General features: G+C 47.6%; 1 protein-coding gene across 1 annotated transcript in view; it reads left to right on the forward strand.

Moving 5' to 3' along the window:
* Positions 1-2,165: 2,165 nt before the first annotated feature.
* The window catches only part of DUSP10 (dual specificity phosphatase 10), a 36,955-nt gene continuing 16,036 nt past the window's right edge, over positions 2,166-23,084 (forward strand). The window contains exons 1-2 of the mRNA XM_006198860.3: positions 2,166-2,365; positions 4,566-5,419. Of these exons, the coding sequence (XP_006198922.1) occupies positions 4,609-5,419 (811 nt within the window). The 5' untranslated portion in view covers positions 2,166-2,365; positions 4,566-4,608. The remainder of the gene's footprint in view (positions 2,366-4,565; positions 5,420-23,084) is intronic.

Genomic DNA, 23,084 nt, shown 5'->3' on the forward strand with positions numbered 1-23,084 from the left:
TCTGGGAAGTTTTTTTTTTTTTCTGATTTCTGTGGAAGTTACCAGAACCCACCTTTCCTGGCCAGGACGTGCTGATCCCCAAAGGTGTAAGGTCCAAATGATGTGCCCTAACCACTAATTAGTTATCATTAAGGGGTAGTGTGTGTGTGTGTGTTGATGTGTGAGTGGAGCTACAAAACTCCTTTGCTGTTAAAGATGATTGTATGCATTTATTTCTATTTGAAACACTGTTGTGAAACCTGGGCTGTGTATGTATGTATGTATGTATGTATATATATGTGTGTGTGTATATATATATATATATAAAATATATATATATATATGTGTGTGTGTGTGTGTGTGTGTGTGTGTGTGTGTGTGTGTGTGTATACCTAAAGGGATCTCTCAGCTCATTGAGCATAGCTGGCTGGCCGACCAAGGTTTGGCATCTTCAGATTTCAGGTCTGCACTTAAAGCGATTACATGACTATGTCGTCGCTGCCACTTAGCTTGCTTATCAGGCTTGGAGCCCGAAGTATGGCTCTTAACACCTTCAGTCTGGTAAGAGAGAATCATAGCCAAACATTCTACGTGCTCATATGTATTACTTCACTGGAATTATTGCACTCTTTCGCCCTTGCCTCTCTGAGATAGAACGGGAGGGGTGGGGTGTAAAAGCCCTATTCCTTCAGGGTTCTTCAAACTCTCTGCAGTTCGTCTCCCCATCTCCACTTCTGTTCGTACCCCAAGACTTTCCTGCAGTTTCCCTGATACTTCCCTGACGATGCGCAGGAGAACTCGGCCCACCCCCGATCCAGCCTCCTTCTGCTCCGATGAGCGCCTCGCCCCGCGACCACTCCTGCGGCGAAGTCCAGAGAACCCAGAGGGGAGGAGCCTCCTCCAAGACACTAGGCTGGTCACACTCAGTCTGATTATTTACACTCAGCTCCGGTTCCTTTCCGCCAGCCGCTGCTGTTCCAGAAGCTCCGGGGCTGGCGGTCCTCCGCCGACAAGGGCCCTACGGGTGGCGGGCGACAGCCGAGGCGCGCGGGGCAGTGGGGCTGCGGGCCGGCGGCGTGCGATTCTTCGGGACGCGGCGGGCGCGGCGCTGGGCCCCTCCCCGCGGAGTGGGAGAGGGGGCGCCGGCGAGCAGGGGACCCGGCCCCCCGCGCGTGGCGGGCGCAAGGCGAGCCCGGAGGACGCCGGGCCTACCGGGTGGCGCCCGTGCCGCCCCTCGAGGCGCACTCCCTATAGCTTCTGGCCTGGGCCCAGGGGCACCGCCTCCGAGCAGCCCTCCTCCGTGCTGCCTTGGTGCTCCGGGTCGAGCCCCGGGAGGCAGGCGAGGGAAGCGGGGGCGTGACCGGGGCGCAGATGTAGGCGAGCCAGAGGGCGCCACGCCACCGCCACTCTGGGTAGCAGTAGGGCAGCCGGAGGGGCAGCGACATCTGCGGGCGGGCGGCCGACGCTTCCTGGCGGCGCAGGGCCGAGCGGGGCCGCCCAGAGGACGTGGGCCGCCGCGAGGCTGGCCGGGCCTCACTGCCAGTGGACGGACGGCCGACTCGCCAGCGGAGCGGGAGCCCAGGTCTCTACTGCGTGGCCCCGGGCCCCGGACGCGAGAAGAAGCGATGCCCCCGGCAACGCGCCCACGTCCGTCCCGAAACAGGCGGTTCGGCGACGTCAGTGAATGTGCAGTTGGGAGTTATCAAGTCACCTCGAGCGACTCGGAAAACCTGTTTTTCCCACTGGGGGCAGTGATTATTCTTGTTGCCTCTTGCCTTTAGAAAGTTACTCCAACACGTTTGCTTATCCGTCCAGAATAAGAAGGGAAAATAAATTGCGTGGTCTGTTTCCGGATGAAGGGGTGTAGGGGGATCCCGCCAAGTGGGCAGAGTCAGTTTTAGCCGGAGCGGCGAGTCCAGCCCATTGACAATTCAGCTCCGGAAAGGGTTAACTGCATCCTGCTGGTTCGGTTTACATGTAAATAGAGAGCAGCTGCTCCGCGCGGGCCCCAGTTGGCCCTTTTAAGTTTTTGATTGGTTGCCAATGACATCACCGCCCGTGTTATAACACTGAAGACCCAAAGCGGCGTCGGATAAGCCCTCCTTAAAAAGACAAGGCCACGCCCCTTCTCCGCCCCCTCCGGACGCCTATTGGTTGCGGGCTCCTGCGAAGTAGCGGTCAGCTTTCTTCGGGCTCCTATTGGCCCAACGCGCCGTCGGTCGGTCGCCGGCCCGCCCCCTCAGAACCGTACATTTACAGTGTAGCAAAAGAGAAAGTAACTATGTTGCTGCTGGAGATCAATGAAGCCGAGTGAGTGAGGGCTGAATGTGCGAAGCCATAGCTGAAGAGGAGCGCCAGATGGTGGAGGGTTACACTTATTTATGAAGTAAGTGGAAGTCACCGCGGCTACTCCTGAGAGCCCGGGAGTGTAAGGCGGTGGGGTGTGTGTGTGTGTGTGTGTGTGTGTGTGTGTGTGTGTGTGTGTGTGTGTGTGTGTTGCGATGCTCACAGAGGAGCCACAGCAGGTGAGGTTATAGGGTTCTGGCTATTGGCTCCCGCTGCCCTGTGCGTTTACTCTCTCTGCAGTCTACTTGGATTGGGGCGAAGAAAAAATGAGGTTTGTTGGGATGCTTTGCGGCAGTTTTAAATGTCCGGGGCTTGTTAGTACGCTATGTTGCGAAGGGAGATTTTAAGTGCCCCAGGAGTGGGGAAGGAGCATTCTCTAACCACTGAATTTTCTTTCCAGCCCCGGACTAGAGGTGGAAGGACGACTAGCGAGGGAGAGGGGATAGCTCAGTATTTCTCTGGGAGGTTTCCTGGGCCAATCTGGACGGTTTCACGGGCAATATATACGCCCGAACCTCTGCTGCAGGGATGCAGAGCTCTTTATACACTCCATGTGTGTGTGTGTGTCTGTGTGTGTGTGTGTGCGCGAGCGCGCGCGCGCACTCCGTGTGGATGTGGGGGTCCCAGCTTGTGTCTCCGAGAACAGGCTTCTGCGTCTCTCTCAAAGGAAATGGACTGTTGGTCCTGGAACATACCCTAGCAGGTAACACAATAGCAAAGACTTTCAGCGCTTGGTCCAGCTGGGAAACAGTTATAGCTTCTGGAATAGTACTTGCTCTTCAAAAAATACTACGCAAGGGAGGGAGGGAGAGCAAGGGAGGAAGCTCGGCAGGGAAGAAAAGAGGAGAGGGAGGGAAGGGGTTGGATCCTTCTCGCCCATCCAAAGGTGGGTGAGAGAAAGCCACGTTGGTGGGGATCTGTGGATGTGAGAGGTGTGTGCCCCTATGTGTGTGCCAGTGTGTGGATTCTGCCTGTGCCACTTTGGCTGTGTGTCAGAGAATGGTGACAGTCGTGTGTGTAGATGGATATTCTATGACATTCTTTTTTTCCAGGCAGCTCTTAAAGTTCGTTTAGATGAGTGACTCTTGCAAGGGGTTTGGTTTCTTTTCTGTGTGTATGTCTAATAGGAGAGGAGCCAGCAGGGCCCAAGTGTGGAGTGCCCCTGTGTCTACGGGGAGGAAGGAACTGTCCCTTTGCAGGCGCCCTCTCGTGAGACAGGAGGTGGACCCGATGGGCAACTCTTTACTTCCCACAGGGACGGGCTAATTGGAAAGTCTTCTTAATGAATCCATCCTCTTGAAAGGGAGGCATATCTGTGTGAGACTGAAATATTATGCTTAGCGGCTGCCTCCCATTGAGAGAAGGATGCACAGTCTGTGCCCATGGGGAAAAGAAGGAGGGAGGAGAGTTGAAACGGTCTTTTCCTTAAAGGCAGGAGTGGAGGGGGTGGTGCGGCAAGAGAGCAAATGGTGATGGATCTGCCAGGGTTGCGATTTCCAGACCTGACTCCTTGGCTTGAGGCTTCATTTTAGGAGACCGGTTTGTAACGAAATAGGAAATGCAAATTAATGTATAAGAGGCTAGTAGGAAACATGGGAGGTTTAAATATGACTCTGCTGTGCTTTTTAAAGGACTCAGTAGAATGGAAAGTAAGACTAGCTTGTAGTTAAAGAGAGTCACTTAGGGGGATGCTTTCATTTTGACGTGCAGAAAGTTGACAACTGCCCCTGATGTATATTTAGCTACTGTATATTCCCGTGAGCCATGCCAGTGCTCTTGGTCATTCCTTTGCCTTTGCAGTGGGTGACGGGATTAAACGGAAAGTATGCACAGGTGGACGCACGGGTCTTTCTCGAGTGGTTGCAGTATACTTCTGCCCAGGAGATGAGGCCCTGCAGAGATGCCTCTTATGAACCTTCCCTTCTGCCTCCAGCTTTTCTAAATCTGTGTGTGTTTACCTTCTCTAAGGCTGAACTTTGATGTAGGTCCATGAAAGGTTGTTCATCCACATTTGCATGGACTTTGCACCTCACCTTAGACTCAGCAAGCAGTTGGGGTCCTCAGGTTGACATCCTCTTTGACTCTGTAGCCATGAGGTTCAAGCTCTGAGAGTGGCAGGATAAAGGGCTCTCAGGAGGACTTTGCTCAGAGGGGCGCAAAGGCCTTCCCTAGGGATTGGATTCGACTGCCTTTTGTGTCACGTGACTTGATTCTTTCTTTCCCCCTCCCCTTCTTTACAGACTGTCTTGAGTTCTTCTTGAATTGCCAGTTTTCAGCCTCCTCATGCCTCCGTCTCCTTTAGACGACAGGGTAGTGGTGGCACTGTCTAGGCCCGTACGACCTCAGGATCTCAACCTTTGTTTAGACTCTAGCTACCTTGGCTCTGCCGCCCCTGGCAGTAACAGCCATCCTTCTGTCATCGCCACCACCGTTGTGTCCCTAAAGGCTGCGAATCTGACGTATATGCCCTCATCCAGCGGCTCTGCCCGCTCCCTGAATTGTGGATGCAGCAGTGCCAGCTGCTGCACTGTGGCCACCTACGACAAGGACAATCAGGCCCAAACCCAAGCCATTGCCGCTGGCACCGCCACCACCGCCATTGGAACCTCTACCACCTGCTCTGCCAACCAGATGGTCAACAACAGTGAGAATGCAGGCTCTCTAAGTCCATCAGGTGGGGTGGGCAGCCCCGTGTCAGGGACCCCCAAACAGCTAGCCAGCATCAAAATAATCTACCCCAATGACTTGGCAAAGAAGATGACCAAATGCAGCAAGAGTCACCTGCCGAGCCAGGGCCCCGTCATCATTGACTGCCGGCCCTTCATGGAGTACAACAAGAGCCACATCCAAGGAGCTGTCCACGTTAACTGTGCCGACAAGATCAGCCGGCGGAGACTACAGCAGGGCAAGATCACTGTCCTAGACTTGATTTCCTGTAGGGAAGGCAAGGACTCTTTCAAGAGGATCTTTTCCAAAGAAATTATAGTTTATGATGAGAATACCAATGAGCCGAGCCGAGTGATGCCCTCCCAGCCACTTCACATAGTCCTCGAGTCCCTGAAGAGAGAAGGCAAAGAACCTCTGGTGTTGAAAGGTAATGCCCCCGCGCCCCCACCCCCAGCACAGTCCTGATGCGTCCGGGGTCACTCTGGGTTTTCTCGTACAAGTACCAGCATTCTCTTTCCCCCGGGCTGCACAAGACTAGAACTGACTTTCTTCTTCTCGACTTCCCTTCCGTGCCTTTTCTTAATTATCTGAATGTAGGGAGAGAGACTCCTACAGTGGACGGAAAGCCAGAAGACCTGGGCTCCCGTCTAGTTGGGTTTGTCACGTCCCCTCTCAGAGACCGTTTTCTCATCTTTCTAAAAAGGGGCTTTATGACACCAGATGGCCTCTCCCATCATGCCTGGTCTGGTAGCTCTCTTCCCATCCGTAACTCGTTGGAAAGTTCTTGTCTCTCAGACTTAGCCAAGGCTGATGGCATGGAGGAAACAGCAACTCTGGTGAACAGCAAGTAAACTGACAGGTGCCACTTCTTTCTGTGGGAATTCTTCCTCTTTCTCACCTCTCTGAATAGCTGGGATGATCTGTGACTTGTAAAGTGACTTTCAAGAAGGGCAGAGATCCTTATTCTCAGTCTCCTCAGAAAGTATCAGTTCACCCCAAACATCCGTTCCTCTGTCAAAGCTCCAAGGGACAGTCCCTTTTATGAAATACTCCCCAACCTATGATTCCTTCGGGCCTCACCTGACAACCGGTAGCATCACGGCTCCTCCTGAGATGGGGGGTGGGCCACTTGCCCCAGGACACGGAGCGCAGAATAATTGGGATGTCAGAGTTGCTGAGCACTGGTGGGAGGAATGAACTTCCCGCTGTTCTCTGAGCTCCTTGTGCACACTGCTGCTGAAATGAGCAGAGGAGCCCTCGTCCTGTGCCCATCCCTGGTGCGCCTCCTTGTCCTCGGATGTCATCTGTTGGCACCCTGCACATCACTTTTCCTGTTTGGTGTCTTCTGTAGGGTGGTGGTGGTGGTAGTGAGAGATAGTAAACTTCTTTCTTCTTTTCTCTTGTATTTTGAGCCAAGGCACCCAGTTGGGGCCACCTCGTTAGCCAGTCTCCTGAAGTGTGTTGACCCAAGGCATGGCTGGGTTCCTTTGAATGCCTTGAGTACTTAAATTGCAACAAGCCATTGGGGTGGGCAAGATAGTCATTAGTCAGGGCGGGCCAGCTCTGCCATCCTTCTTCTCTTCTTCCCAGCGATGCATTCTGCCTTGGATTAAGCAGTGTTCTTAGAAATATGGTTCAGAATTTCTTTGCTATCATCCCGCCTGCCCACCCTCACTGCCTCCCAGTTGCTCTCATCAGGCTCAGCCCACACAAAGATGCAGCTTTCCTTGGGGCTGGTGGGCTCCGAGGGAAAGGAGAACATGACGGAAGTGGCATCCGGAGGGTTCCAGCAGCACCCAGTCACTTTTTGTTGTTGTTGATGGGTTATGGATCTGACTTCAGACTCTCAGATTTCCTCTGTGTACCTCTGTATTTTATTGTTTTATATCCTTGTTTGCCTTCCCAGATGGGTTACCCAGCTAGTGTTCTGTCACTGTGATCTTGGCTTGTCTTATCTATTTGAGATGAGAAAATACAACCTACAAACTTCTCTTTTGTAGTCATCTGTCTTGGGGAGCCAAGAGAGGGACAACCGGTGGTCTTAAGGGTAGTCTCTTTGCTCACGTAGAGTAGATGGTGTTGAGCAGAAGCAGGCCTTTCGTGTCTGTGTGACCTGCAGACAGGCATCAAGCAATACAAAGGAGGACGACCCTGGACTTGAACACGAAGGCAATTGGGAGGACTTGTAGGCTCCACCCTCTGCTTTGCAGTGGGCATTGTTGCATATGGGAGTGGCTTGTCAATTTCTGGGAAATGAATCTCCTAGGTGTTACTGATCAAAGTGGGGTTCCTTCCCCCCTCTCCCGTGGATGCAGCTGAGAGTCTGGGCAGCCTGAGCTTACTCCTCAGTGTCAGTAAGACTGCCTCCATGGGGCGGGGCCGGACCTGCTGCTGACCTCACCACTGGGCGCCCTGGGTGGCCGCCGTGCGGGCTGATCATTTTCGGGTTGGTGAGACACAGTGGCAGTCGACCTGGAAGACGCGCCGGTGGTGGAGGTTGGATTCTTTGTAGCTTGGGTGGGGGTGGGGGTCTTTCTTCAGTTATCTGGGAATTGGGTTGAAGACGTGTAGTCCAGGAACAAGGGGTCTGCGATCTAATTCATTTATTGTTTCCTCTCATTAGTATCGTGATCTCTTTTGGGGGAATAGCCAAAGTTGGGACCATGCTGGGAAAGAAGGGAAAGGGATCAATGTTAGAATGCCCCTACTTACCCTTTCCTCTGGGGAAACCAAAGGTTAATACCATAGCACCATTGCGGTGAAGGATGGGTGGGCATCTTTCAGAAGGCATGGCCAGCAACTTCTCCTAGGTTCTTGAGTGGGTCAAGCAGACCATTCTGGTCTGGCCTCTCTGCTGAGGGTCTATTTTAGTACTCCCCTCCCTTGGTGATGTAAGATTTTATTTTAGCAAGAGTGGGAATGGCACCATTTTGGAGTGAGTGATTTTTGCAGGCAAGATACAGTGGTAGGGATGGTTAGAATCAAAGGTAGAGACTTCTAAGGCTCCCTTAATTTATTTTCAGATATTTCAGTACAATCTTGGGTAGTTTATGGCTAACCCATCTGATTCTCTGGTTTATGTTTGTAAACACTGGTTGCTACCTTCCCTGTCCAAGTTTTATGTGCCCCTGTTTCAATGCCACGTTCTCCATTTTTGGTGCTGCCTGTCAAGTAGAACGGCTGCTCAGATCCCATTTTAGTAATGCTGTGTCAGGTTGGGAAGAAACTGATCAGAGGCGCAGAAGCCCCTGGGATTAAGTTACTGTTCTAATTTACAGTCCCCTCCCCGTTGTGACCTATGTCTGAATCTGTCTTTTATTCTCATCTTCTGAAGAATAAATGGCATCAGGCCGGTGCTTCTACTCAACCTGGCAAAAATGATCCAAAGGAGTAAATATTTAGAGCTTTGCAAAGCCTTTGAAAGAACTACAATCCATTTTACCTGAAGTTGATTTTTAATGTGATTTCTAACCAAACTGAATAAGGAGGCGAGGCAATTCTGGGCTTTCCACGATGAGGGCTACCATCTTTGTTATGATGTTTATAAGGCTCCCTTTCTTTTCAGCAAGGCTGGATCAGAGAAATAATTCATCACTTACCTAGGTGGGAAAGCATACTCTACTCCTGCCTCCTCTTTAAAGACAGTCTATGCGTTGAAATTTTATTGTAGCATTTTTTCAAATACGCAGAAAAGAGTGTAATGAGTACCCATATACGTATCACCTTCGATGACTATTAACATCTTCCCTTCCTCTTCCTTTTTATGGTTGTTGCAATATGTCATAGTATAGACCACATTCTACTGTATTTAAATAATTTTCATGTTTAAACGTAATGTTTGCAAATGAAGAAGGCTGAAAATCATTTATAGTATGGACAACATTTTCATGCCCATTTCTGAGAGCTTTTCAAGCTTGGAATTCCACTATAACTAAGTCGCGATCAGCTCTCTGGAGAAGCGTCCCTCTCTCAGAGGGGGAGGTTTCCAGGCACCTCTTTGGGGGACTGTAGCTCCCCCTTCCATGTGGGTATGTCAGGGCTTGTGCCTGTACCTGCTCTGTGCTGTCACAAAACAAAGAGAGACTGGCTGCTGCAGCCTCTGACAGACCTGCCTCTGTATCAGAGGCATTTATTGGGGGGAGGGGGCTGGGGGAGGAGGAGGAAAGAGCATCAGTTTAGGAGGCTGATATGTAGCAAAGTTTCCATAATGTAGGAAGTTAGATTTTTATGCTCTCAAACTTTCCATCATAACTCTTGAGAAATGAACAACCCAGGCTGCACATCTTCCCATAGTCAAAAAAGAGTCTGAAGTTAACACTTGTAGGCAATGTCGAGTTTGACGACAAAGTGAATGGCCATGCTCAGAAATCCAAGATCCTGGAAAAATATCCTTTCAGTATTCTGCTTTGTTGTTTGTGTGTGTGTGTGTGTGTGTGTGTGTGTGTGTGTGTGTGTTGGGAGTGGGGAGACTTCCTCTTGTCTGTTAGGAAGTTTTCTTTTTTTTTTTTTAAAGACCTGTGAAATAAAGGCAGAATCTAAAGTCACAAATTTAGTGTTGCTGTTCTGAGCTTCTGTATATCATCCACACGTGATGACATTAGCCTTGTAGCCAATGGTGGAGACATTCAGGCAGGACTTGGGACCCAGCCTGTCTGAGTCCTCACCTTGCCTCCCTTCTTAACTAGCTGTGTGCCCTTGGGCAATTGCTTCTTCCTTTACTTCCCTACTTCCCCCTTTACAAAAATAGGATATAACAGCAGCTCTCTCATAGCGTTAGTTTCAGAATTAAATGAATTAATGTGTGCAAAGTGTCTAGAACAGTTCCTCATACATGGTAAACACTCAGTAAATGTAGCTTTATATTATTACTACTGTTGGAGGAACAGGAATGATGGTGGCAGTGAAAGTGTAATTTTGGCTCCTCTTCCAAAGTAGTACAAATCACAAGCTAGGTGTAGCACTGTGTGTGTGTGTGTGTGTGTGTGTGTGTGTGTGTGCGTGTGCGTGTGCGCGCGCGCGCGCTGCGATGGCCTAAAAATAACTTGGTGACTGTTACCTAATTTAAGTAGGATACAGTTGGAATGCCAAGTAATTACAAAGACACATTGGGTCAGGAGGGCGCAGTAATTTGGGCCTATCCTAGAATTATTTATTTGTAGGGGAATTTGTAAAAACGTGATGATAAATCTGTCCAGCTCATGCCCCATAACTAAATAATGAAAGCATAAAACTACTAAGCTTTGCTTTTCCTGGCCTCTCATCAGGCTGATTTATTTTTGGAATAAGGATTGTAGTCTGACTATAAAAGGGTCGGTGGAAGGAGGGGGGGATGTGTGCTGCATTTTGAGAAGTTCTGGAAGCTTGGAGTTGTGATGAGATGAGACGTGAAGGGGAAAGGAGGGAAGTCACTGAAGGGCCTGCTCATTGATTTAAGTCAGTCTGAACCTTTCCCTGAGCCGGCCCCCACTTGCCTCTACTCTCTCTGAGCATTTGCAGGGACTGTCCTTCTTCCGAATTAAAATGTAAGTGAGGAGTCTGTTCCCTGTTCACTGTGTGCTCAGCGACGCGGAGTTCAGCTCACCTACACCTGAGCTGAAATCGAGGCTCTTCCCTAGACCCACTAGAGGTGTCCTTAAGCAACTGGGGTTGCTGCTCTCAGCCCGTTTTTCTCCATCGTAAATCAGGGGTGCTTCCAACATCACAGGATGGATTGAGACAATGTAAACAGACCATCTGGCACGCAGATAGCCCTCTGTAAATCAGGACCCTGGGCTCTGCTCGCCTACCCCCAGGCCCTTTCAGAACCCTTTCCATCAGTCAGCGGGGGCAGGGAAGGGGTGTCTGTTACTCTAAACACAGTGCTGTGGGAACAGGTTAAGTATGAGCCGCTCGTCCTCACCAGTTCAGATCAGTGAAGTTACCCATCTGGCTTGTCAAGGACAAGTTCAAGGAACTCCTCTCCTAGCACTGGTAGAAAATGCTTTTAGATTAGAAAAACGGGGTCGGGGAAGGGAGGTTTGACAAAAGTCCCAGGAGCAGAAACTACCACGGAGCCTTGTGGTGCGCATGCGCTCAGGAGCTAGCCGCGGGCCTTGGACCTCCGACCTGGTGTTGTCAGTGGCCAGAGCTTCCCCGGCCCAGCACCGCTGGGGAGCAGTTTGGGCATAAAAATGTGTGTGTGTTTGCAGTCCCTGGGCAGTTTAACTCGAGGAAGTAGATAAGGGTACACGACCCTGTGACCGGTGGGTGGGGTGGGGGGCGTGGCACTGGCGGGGCAAGCAGAAATTCTAATCCAGGAGGGGCCATCTCACCTTTCTGAACTCAAGAATCCTAGGTTTTAGAGGAGGAAGAATTAGAGGTCACGTAAGTCCAAGAGTCTTCACTGTAGGCTGCTCCTTGGAATCGCCTGGAGCAATTGCAAACCTGGGAGGCTCAGTGCCCACCTCCAGAGGTTCTGATTAAATTGGTCAGGGGTACCACCAGAACATGAAGACTTTTAGATCTCCCAGGTGATTCTAACTTTGGGAACCATCCATCTAGCCCAGTCTTCTCACTCTGCGGTTACAGAAATGGGGCCTGGAGAGGCTGATCGCTCATCTGAGGTCACGTGCATGATTAATTTCAGAGCCTTAGTGCAAAAGTAGGTCTTGCTAGGTTGATAGATGTGTGTGTGTATTATTATCTGATTATAACAGTATCTAGTGTGTAGCATACAAATATAAGTTATTTAATCAATCATTTTGTGTATTGATACCTTTTTTGTTGAATTTTGAGATTTCAGTCCCAAACTATAAGGACCTAAAGTCTAAGATCTTTTGAAACCAGCAAACTCATGATTCTGATATTTCCCTGAGTCCTAGAAATATGGGACAGATACTAGTGACGATTCAGTCTCATCTTCTAGGGAATTTAACGGTTTAAGGAAGAACTGGAAAACATTTATTAAAATGCATTCCTGTACCCAAGTGCCTCAGGTTTCTAGGGACTTTTTGGTTCGTTGGTCTCCACGGATGTACAGCCTTGTGGATACAGGAGATTCACTCATTTGTTCAACAGATAGTACTGAATGCCTTCTACGTGCTAGGCACCCGTGCTCAGGCTAAGGCATCAACCATCATGACTCTTATAATGTAAACGTTGGAATATACGGACCATATACGGACCAGCTAATAGCCCAGATTCTTTCCACCTGGAAGATGATGTATTTGGCCTCTTCATCCTCTTCTGCCACACGGTCTTGTTTAGGGAGCGGTTTATCTTCAAGAAATCTCATTCTCCTGGAAAGTACATGTTTGTGTGACATTTGGCATTTTTATCGTTTCTTTTTCTCTTTTGTGGTAGTGTCTGGCCTCTTTTAAGCACATCTTTATGGGCCAACAGAATTTCTTTCCTAAAACTTGATCTGGTAAGCATTCTCTTTTTTGTTACTATTATTTATTGGTTTTTAATGGAAAAGGAAATATACCTCTTCTCTCAGCCTCAGAAGCTCATGGCTGACAGACCTCCTCCATGCATTGGAGTGGAACTTTGTAATTTGAACCTCACTAATTTGAGATACGTTGCTGATAAGAGCAAGACCCGTGTTTATTTTTTCCTGCATGCTCTCTATGAAAAGGGGACATGCTAAGCAAACAAACATTGTACATGGTATTTCAAAGATAAAGTTTTGGCCTGCTTAGGGGAAAAAAAAAGAATTTGCAAGTACAGTTAAAAACCACTTTAAGGGACAGGGCTGGTTTGAAAACACAACTGTCTGTCATTTCAAAGCCCATGATATTTCCCCTAAGCCATGTGGGTCACTTTGAGGCAAATTTTTTGTGCCTGTGTATCCATACACTCGACATTCACGTCACATAACCTCACTAATTCAGAAAAATTGGTGGGGAGAGAAAATGATGCGTATGAACCACAGCCTGAGTTTTATTGTGGATCATATAGAAATAGACATTTTATATTCAAGCTGAGGTAGCGCCCTTTCTAATTATGAAGTCTGACTCTAGGTGCTGAGAGGAAGGCCTTAGTATCCTTTTTTTTTTTTTTTGACCAGCTAATGTCTGTATCATCTATTATTACATAAAAAGTGAGAACAAGTGGCTCACAGGGAAAAAAAGGTTTGCGGATTCACCAAATTATCTGTATTGCCTTAATGTTTTATTTGTGGTGAAGCCTACTCGTCTCTCCCACCAGCACCTCAGGACTAGAACTTCGTGGAAAGCAAAGCAAAGCAAAGCTCTTCCTGAGTGCTTCAACAAAGGGTTTCGTTTTCTTTGTCTTGCCACCAACCGGACCCCCAGTCAGGCATCTGTTGCCTTTCAATTCTCCACCAAGTAAAAAGATGAAATTGCCTGGTCCAGGGGGCAGTGTCAGGCTGTCCTCCCATTATGATGTGAGCTCAGCTGATCTTATTTTGTGTCCCTGGGTAAAGAGGCTGTCACCACTTTGCGGCAGAACATTATCACCCACTCTTTAATTCTTCATACTTATTCTACGGGAGAAACAATCCCACGTTCTTTGAATCATGGCCCTGAGGTCCACTACCACTGGGCTGAACATCACCAGCTGTTGCTACTGGCAAGTGGAAAGAAAAACAAATTGGGAGGAGAGAAAGGAGGAGCCAGGGAGTAAAGGCAACAGCGCACTGTGAGGGCAGGGGGTGCTTTCAGAGTCAGAGAGACTGGGTATCTTCTGGCTCCTGGACTTGAGTCTTGGGTCCCAGGTTTCAAGACTGTGAGTTACTACCATCCATTATTACAGAATGTCTGCTTCCCTCTTATAATAATAAGATGAGACAGACTTCTAAGGGGGGTTTCCTTGAAGGGACAGAGGATATTTTCTTGGGTCTTATTTTTATTTTTCTAGTCTCATTAAACAGCACATTTTTTTATGATAAGATTTTTAAGAATGGTCCGATGGTTCTCATAAAATGGTATTTTAATCGAACAGTGGAACACCATTTAATGACATGTAACTACTCTGAGTCTGATCAACCCATCATCCCTGAAATTAGAAAATTATTTCCCAGAGAGTTTGGGGAAAAAAAATAATAGCTATTGAATGCTTTCCATGCACTGGGCATTGGGCTGTCACATATGTGTCTTACTTAATTCTCAATGCAGCTGCTTGAGAGAGGTTTGAGACGCTCAGTTTTACAGATACAGAATCTGGGGAACAGATTAAAGATTCTTCCCCAGATCATTAACCAGTGAGTTGCAGAACAAGAATTGGAACCCAGACCTAAGGATCTCAAAGCCCAAGTTCTTTCTAGGCTGGCCACGTTCTTATTTACAAGTGTGCGTTGTATCTCAGCCTTAGGGTTGCTCTAACTGTCCTTTATCTCTGATTGCCCTCGGTTACAATAATTTCCCCTCCCCCCCATTTTCTCATATCTCCTCAACTGAAAATTCCAGTGCTAAGAGTGACCAACTCCGTGTCTTCAGAGAAGAGCTGGCTTCCCAGTGAGCTCAGCCTGAATTATATCCCAGCTTTTGGAAACTTCAAAGTTTGGTCACAGCCAAGGCTTTGAAGTAGAGTGAGAAATCAGTGAAAGAAACTTTCGAAAACTACAATGATTAATTGTAGCATTTATGAAATGTTTGCTGTCTCGCTGACTCTGTGATCAGAGCATGACATTTCATGGCAACACCCCAGTCTGCATATGAGCGACTGAGACTCAGAGAGGTCCAGGCACTTGTCCAAGGTCACTCAGCTGGTGCCTGGTAGAGACCGGGCAGAGCGCTTTTCTGCTTCTGCCTCTGCTTGGTGCGTTTTCACCGTGGGGAAATTTAGAGGGCATTCTCTTTGTAGCCTGTGGAGTTGGGAATGCTACTTTCTTCTTTTGCACATGTTAATGCACTCACTGACTTTGTAGAATGGGAAGGCAGACAGGTATGGAAGTTATATATCATGAGTAAGAAGGAATGTTTGATGGGGATGTATGATTACATCCCAAAGACTCTGGTACCCAAAGATATTTGATTCCTTATGTTTTATATTCATTATCCATTCTATTCATGTGGATAATAATATTAATTATGTTTTTTTTCCCCTCAAGTGCGTGAAGAGAGAATCTCTAGTTGGTTATCATTACCCTTTGGGAAAGGGAATTCTCTGGGATAAGTGAACAAGAATCTTATCAAACTATTTACTATGTACTGTTTACTGTTTTCTTTTCTGTGTTCCTCTCTTTTCTTATCTTTCTTCTTTCTTGCCATAGTCTAAGCTTACAAATAACTCAGATAATCTGGGAGTGTGGCAGGAACAGACCCCAGAGAAAGCATAAGTAACCCCCTTGAGAGATAGCAGAAGGGACCCCTGGGAACCCTGTGCTTGAAGTAGCATTCGTTCAGGCAGAATTATTGAGCATTCGTTTCAACTGTCCCATTTTACAGATGTGGAAACTGATCACTTACCCAAGAGCACATAGATAACAGAACTGCTATAGGATCCTTGTTTCCTAACTCTTAGTTCAGATCCCCGTAGGAGTATATACAATCCTTTGATTTGATTCAGGGTTGTTATTAAACAGGCAAATCTTGGGGGTCCAAATGTTTGGCCAGGTTACTTCATGTTTTCTTTCCTTTTCTCTTTGTAATGAATTTATTAAGCGCCTTCTCAATGAATTGGTCTGCTGATTTGCAGTTGTATTCAGCCCACCTATTAGAAATTATCTTTTATAGCAGAGGAAATGTCATGTGGAAGGTAACAGCACAGATTCGAGAACTGGACTGTGAGTTTAAGTTCTAACTTTGCCACTTATTAGTAGCATGAACTTGAGCAAATTCAATTCCGTGTGTCTCAGTTTTCCTACCCATAAAACAGGGAGGGCAATGACAATGCTCCCATAGGGTTAATTGTGGATTAAATTAGATAATATGTATACATGTGCTAAGAACAATGCCAGACACAGAGTAGCTCACATTTGTTGAAAATGTACCATGATTTTAATATCGAATATCTGTAATAAAAATTCATCATCATATACTTATCTCCAAGGGGCATATGAGTAATAAAATTCAGTCAAATGAATTGACATTGCCACTGGTGCCATGTAATAGAAACCACTCTTCCATGCCTGGTAGATTTTTTGTCGTTGTTTAAAGGTTTGGAAAAACCCAGTGTTTCTAGTGGGATGCCTAGAAAACTGCATCCATACTTTTTTCTGAATCAGTTCCAAACAGGAAAATTACATACTAGTGCTACGTGAGGAAATCTTATAAAATTAAGTCTTAGCAAAGACTCAGTGATATACTCATTGTTGGAATCTTAAGAAAATTTAGACAAAAAAAAGAAAGAGACTCAGATGACATACTAATCCTCCTGACTGGCCTGGTTTCACTTTGACAGAGTCTCTTCATTCTTTACCCATATATGTGCCTATTTTGCAGAGGTTTTCATATAGAAACTGAAATTCATTTTCACTTTATACTGCAGGTACTTTTGCTTCCGGTAAAGTCATCACAGGTTTTCTTTAAAGGTTATCACATGTCTTATTTTAGGGATGTGTCCCATTTTACTTAACTAACTTGCCTATTAACAAAGTTAAGATGGATTCCAAGTTTTTGCTATTACAAGAGAAACCTCCAGAGGGAATTCCTCGTTTGAGAGCCTCTCCACTTTCCCGCTGAGGAATGGAGGGTCGGGGCCAGCTACCTTGGGTTTATTTTCTCCCCCTAACCCCCCTTTATTTTTTTCATCCCAGCTCTTCTCTTCAGAAAGCAAGAGCCAACTGTCTGTTAAAGATACTGGTGTGGAGGGAAGTCTTTATCTTTGATCACGGGTCTTTGCACAAATTCCGATTGTGTGCTGCAGCACACGTGCCCTAAGGCACGTGCTGTGAATCTCGGACTTGGAGGTTGGTGAGCAGAGGGAGGAAGTGTGCAGGCAGCACTCAGCACTGTTCAAAACCAGAAGTGACTGTGGACACGAATGATCTGGCCAACACCACCTCCTTGTTTCATAAGTCTGAGTCACTCCCAGTTTTATGCTGTTGATAAGACACTTTGAAAGGGACATCGTTACAAATAACAGCAGAAAGGGTTAGACCTTGTGAGATGCTGTGTGATACGTGTTTGTGTCCCCACCCCCCTTTTTTTAAACCCTGGGGTTTTAGTGCAGTGCTGAAGTGTTCGGAGTGCTTAAGCAAATGCAGTCAAAAGAATACATCAGAACGGAAAGACAATTCCCATTAGTTCTTTTTGCCAAATTAAGGTAAAATGCCCTTTAAATAGGACCTAATTCTCTGATAGATAATTAGCTTGTCTTTCCTGATAAAGTATGTAAATTGGATTGAATTTATTATAATTAATCTTGCATATTATGTAAAAATGCATTCATCTGCCCTTATTAGGTGTATCTCTTCGTTCCTGCCTTAAGGGTGACTCAGAACCCCCCCTCCTCCAACTCCAGTGAGAACTGAATGAATTGTATCAATCCCAGGGTGATGGGCAGCTCTCGGATACAAAGGTTAGGAGAAGCTGAATGCTGAGCACCACCATTCAAAGGGACAGAGCTTTCATAAAAATGTCTGTGCATCTTAAAAAACAAAACAAAACAACAATGACAAACTTCGATTAGGTTTTGAGTCCTGAGAATCACATGCTTCAAAGCTGCCTGAGTAATTACCTTGAAATCAGTCTCCGACTAGTGACATTCTTCTGGATTTACAATGCGGAGCATTTTCCAGGGGAGTGAAGAGTGGGGTGATTGGCAGGTACACTTGCTGGGGTGTCTGGGCAGTGACTGTGGGAGGGGGCCCGAGGAGGAGCAGAGGGGCCGCTCAGTGACTCCAGGAGCCCAAGCTCCTCCCTGTAGTTTCGCCTCCTCCCCACCCGCCAGCCGTTCAGAGTTTTCTGAGACTCCCCATCTGGCTGCATTCAGGGCTTCTTGTCTCATTGAAAGCTATTGTCCAGGGTTGCTTGATTTTGCCAGTATCAAAATGTGTGTTGGGGAGATGTGGGAGTTTGGGAATAAAAGAGCACACTGTGGATAATTCATCCAAGAGCCTCTCTCCTCCAATTTGAAGTGTTTCTTTTCCCGAGAAGAGAGCAGCTATTTGATATTCTGTGGGGGCTGCCTGACACACGGCGTAGTTTAGTCAATGATCACTGCCTATACGTGTGTGTGTGCATGTGAACACACACACGTTCATTAACGTTTGTAAAATGGGGACGCTAATGGCACCGAGTGTTAACTCATTTCATGAAGATAACAACAGTTATCTCTATCTGCGTGCCCAGGATGGTAGCCACAGGTCACACGTGGCCACTAAGCTCTTGAAATGGGCTACTCCAAACTGAGCTGTGCTATACACATAGGTACACACTGGATTTCAAAGGCTTTGTATAAAAGAGGATGTAAGAGATGCCACTGATAATTTTTTCAAGTTGATTACATGTTGGAATGATATTATTTCAGCTGTGTTGAGCTAAGTACAATATATAATTAATGTTAATTCTGCCAGTTTCTTTTTACTTTTTTAGATGAGACTGGGCACATTCAGGGTGATATGGCCATAGACCTCTTTTCACTTTTTAAAATGCAGCTACTATAAGAAGATTTGTGATATAGTAGCTGGCATCACATTTCTATGGAATGGTGCTGATCTCCATATAGTATTAAGAATATCATTATCTACTTTTTAGATAAGGAAACTGAGGCTCAGAGAGGTTAGGTAAATTCCCAAAGTCACACAGAAGAAAACCAAGCTCAGAGCGGTCTGACTACAGAGCCCGTGTTCTTCCCCGGGACAAAACTGCTCTATGATGCAGAATTTGTCTGGCTTTTGCTCTTGGTGGTCCCTGGGAGGTAACCTCTGGTTACACCTGATCTTATGCTACTGAGATGATTTAGAACAGGGGTGGGTCATCAGAAAGACTGACAATATGATTAGAGGGTGGGGCCTTTGTATTGGCCTGACCTCCTCCTGAGAGGGAAGAAGGGGGCTGAAGATTGAGTTCCGTCATATGAGCAATGGTTCAGCCAATCATGCCTCCGTAACGAAGCCCATATAAAAACTCAGCACCAAACCTGGGTTCAGCTTCCTGATTAATGAACACATCGGTGCCCTGAAAGGGTGAAGAGCCCTTGAGGGCACAGAAGTTCCCCGTTCAGGACCCTCCCTGACCTGGCTCTAGGGTCTCTTCTTTTTGGTGATCCTGATTTGCATCCTTTACATAAAACCGTAGCAGCAGGAAGGCTCTTTCCTGAGTTCTGTGAGTCACTCTGGTGAATTATCCAACCTGAGGCGGGTGTGGGAATCCCAGAATCCTTGGTCAGAAGCGCAGGTGGCCTGGGAGCCCCTGGACTGGGGCTGGTGTTGGAAGTGAAGACAGTCTTGTCGGGAACTCTGCCCTTAACTGGTGGAGGCTGCTGACTCCATGTTGTTAGGGTCAGAGTGGCCCTGCAGTTTGACAGGAAAAGACCGTTTGTCATCTGGATGTATGCTGTAGTGGTACACTATTTGGGAAAGCGATGTAGTCTCTCTAACCTCACATCTGGGTGACAGTGGCCAGTTACACCCTAGACTGGTAGAATGACTCCGTCTTCCAGAAACAGCGTTTGGCCACTAGGCTCAGCCTGAAGACAGACAGGGTAGGCTCTGACAGCAACCACCACGCCCAGAACCTTCCAGCCTGCAACTCTTGGGGTCCCCTCTGCTTCATCCCCCAGGCAACACCACATGGGTGGCGGGGGCATATATAAGTTCTGTACCTCCTTGATATCGAGATTCTTAAATATCGGTGTTGGGATTCAGAGCCTTATAGGAAACTGACATAGGGTGATAATGTGAGTGCAAAGTGTTGCGTGACGTTTTGTTTTTTTAAATAATCTGTGTCGTTGAAAGTTTGACTGTTGTAATGTGTTCTGTTACATCTTAAGCACTGTGTTCAGATCAATTGTCGTCTTTTATTTTGGGGATTTTGTTTGAATATTTAAACCATGGTTCTACATGTTTTCTTTGGCTGTTTTGCTTTGGTTTCTCCTTCCTGCTTAAAATAGACACTGCGTCTCCCCCGTGGTCCTGCTAATCGTACCCTTCTGTTCATGCTCAGGCCTGGCTCTTTTCCCGCAAGGCCCTCCTAGGTCACCAGCTCCTAGAAAGTGGACTCACTGCAAGGGCATCTTGGGGCTGCTCCGGAAGGCACATTTCTAAGAAAAGATAAACTTAAGCTGTGTAGTTATTGCCAGAGAAGGGTCCTTTACCGATGAAAGCCAGGAATGAAACAAAAAAAGCTTCTCGAGTTGGAGAAGAGGTGTCTTGAAATGCCCAAGATGACTCGATTTCTCCCTGCCTGGGCCAGCTCTGGGCATGTTTCGTCCTGCCACTCTGCCCGGCTTGCTCTTCAGAACTGTTCAGTGTGAACTCTTAGGCACTCTCAGTAGCTGTGAGAGTTCAGCCCCAGTTTCTAAGAAGGAGAGAGGATACATCAAAACCAACCACAGAGGCACAGAAGACTGGGTGTTTTCCTCTCACGCTGTGCCCCCGAGCATCTCACCTTCCAGAGGACCAGAGGCCCTGAGGCCCCTTCCCTGTCTCGTAAGAGCACCCGGAAAGTTACCCCTGTGGAACAAGAAGGGATGTAACCATCTTTTTTTTTTAGAGAAGAGGAAAATCCTGTGTTTGAAGAAAAAGCTCTTAAGATACGATTATGTTTTGAAATGGCTTCGTGGTTAAGGAACTTGCCTGAAGGTGGCAGGTTTAGTGAAAGGGACAAGAGGAACCCAGAATTCCTGGTTTTAGATCCAACGTTTAGTCCCTTCGACAGGAGGCAGAAGAAACAGCCCCGGGATGGTGAAGATACTGTGTGAATCCATCTGTTACCCTCACCGTGTCTGAGTGCGCGAGTCAGTTAGCCGGACCAGGTCTTGTTGAGTTTTGTGCTCTCAGTACTGTGCCCCCAGCCCACACTTAGTGCTTAACAAATGTGTGTGGAGATGGACTGGGGTCCCCCGACATCCCTCAGGCCGAGCGCTCTCTCCTAAGTCTTCTTTTCTCGTTCTGGTTTTTTCAATCCCTTTATCACTTGTGTAGAATGTCCAAGGAGGATGCGAGGAGAGAGGAGAAGGGGTTAGAGGCCACCAGGTGTGAATTGTCTGGGACCCCAGCCGTCCCCTGATGTGGCTATTTGTCACACTTACACCTGACCCTCCTGCAGGCTGTCCGTTTCCGTCAGCCTTTCCGGCCCCGCTTCCCAGCCAGGGGAGTGACAGGATTTCTGGGTCCTCATGCTAAGTTCACCTGGCTGGCCCCAAACCTGCCCTGCCCAAGTCACAGCCAGATGGCATTATTCCTGACGTCTTTAAAACGTGTCTTCTGCCAGGAGTTTCCTAAGTTTCCTCTAGTGTTCCTTCATCTCTCCTCCTTTCTCTCATTAGATTTATCTTCAGGGGCTGTATATATTTCAAAAATTGTGTTAATCTCCTAAAACCCTAGCATTATGCCGAGCAACACATAACACAAGCTTTACAACTAACTGGCCCTCTCTTGTCTCATTCCGAAGTTCGTTTACTGGAGAAATATTTAATGAGCACCTGCTATACAAATCAGGTGTTGCTCTAGGTGCTAAACAGTGAAACTTACATTTTCTATTAATAACTACCAGTATTAGCTGATTAAGTCCTTGCAATAACTCTGTTGTTGCCTGTTGGTACTATTATTAGCCGTATTTTGCAAAAGAGGAAACTAGGATTCGAGAAGGCCAAGGAACTCAGCCAAGATCAGACTGCTGGAAGGTGCAGAGGCCGCCTGAGCCACAGCGCAGTGATGCTGTGCTTCCTCTAAAACAGACAACAGCTCGGCTTTCTTGGGGTCCACGTTATAGTACTAACCACGGAGTGATGATGTTAACAAGCATTTCAGAGAACTGATGAGAGAAGACGACAAAACTTTGAAACGCCATGATTTGGTGAAAGAGCTAAGGGAGGAGGACCGCTGTATGTGGGACGTCAGGGAGGACCTTTGTGAGGAGATCCCATGTGATGTGAGATCAGAATCACCTACGTGAGGATCTCGGGGAAGGGAGTTCCAGGAGGAGGGAACAGCCAGTGCAAAGGCCCTGAGGTGGGAGGCAGATCACCCAGGCCTCACCCACCCTGTGACAGCTGGCCTCGTTCTTGCTGTCATTTCATCAATGTCACTATATCCAAACTGTGCTGAAGTAACAGAATGCTGGAATTGGGAGACACTTACAGACGATCCAGATTCCTGATTTTCTGCAGGTGGCAGAAGAGGTGGCAGAGCTAGCACCCAAGGTGACTTGAGGGTGGAAAACAGGGCTGCTTTCCAAGTCCTTTCTGTCAGGACGTCTGTCCCCCTGAGCAGCGTTAGGCATGGCTTCAAGGGGATGTGGGTGGGAGGTCTGATGGTGCCAGAGGTGGGGTGCATCCCAGGTCCCCTCTCCTTCCCCATGTCCCAGGCTGAACTGACCATGACTTATCTGGATTTCCACTTAGCCTCAAATGCACGTCAGCATTGTCTAATCCCAGCCCGCCTCCTCAGAGATGTACTGGCCTCTTAGTTGTTCTGTTGTCCCCTTCATCCCAGAAGATAGTCCATGACGTGGGGTCATGCTGGCTTTTGACCTGATGGAGACTCGTGTATCTGTCAGTGCACAGAGGCCTCATCGGGCTTCAGACTGACCTCCCCAAGCAAAGCCCTCATGCAGGGGTCTGACGTTGGCATGGCTGGCTGGGTGAACCCCTGTGCCAGGAGAGCTCACACCTGCTCTCTGGGGCAGTTTATACTTAATGCTCAGCCTTGCTTCATATTCTTGCCAAGTACAGAATTCAGCTCAGTGACTTGGGGAAGTTGTTGCTATGCCTTTTGTGAACTGAAAACCTTGGTTCAGTAAAACAATTCACATTTTGATGTTGACGCTTGATCCTTTCCCCTACCGCTTCCTGAGTTCCCTAAGCCACAGCCCTTTGACCTCCAGATCACGTTAAGACACATCATGGTCCAAGCTGTTTGTCTGGACACGGGGTTCATGCACAGCGAGCCGAGATGCACACAGTGTTCTTTCCTGGGCGCTTCCATACACTTTGTTGTGATGGAACCCGCCCGGGTTTCACTAGTGTGACCTTGTCTTGCTTTC

Source organism: Vicugna pacos, chromosome 23 (genome assembly GCF_048564905.1).
Source record: "Vicugna pacos chromosome 23, VicPac4, whole genome shotgun sequence".
NCBI lineage: Eukaryota > Metazoa > Chordata > Mammalia > Artiodactyla > Camelidae > Vicugna > Vicugna pacos.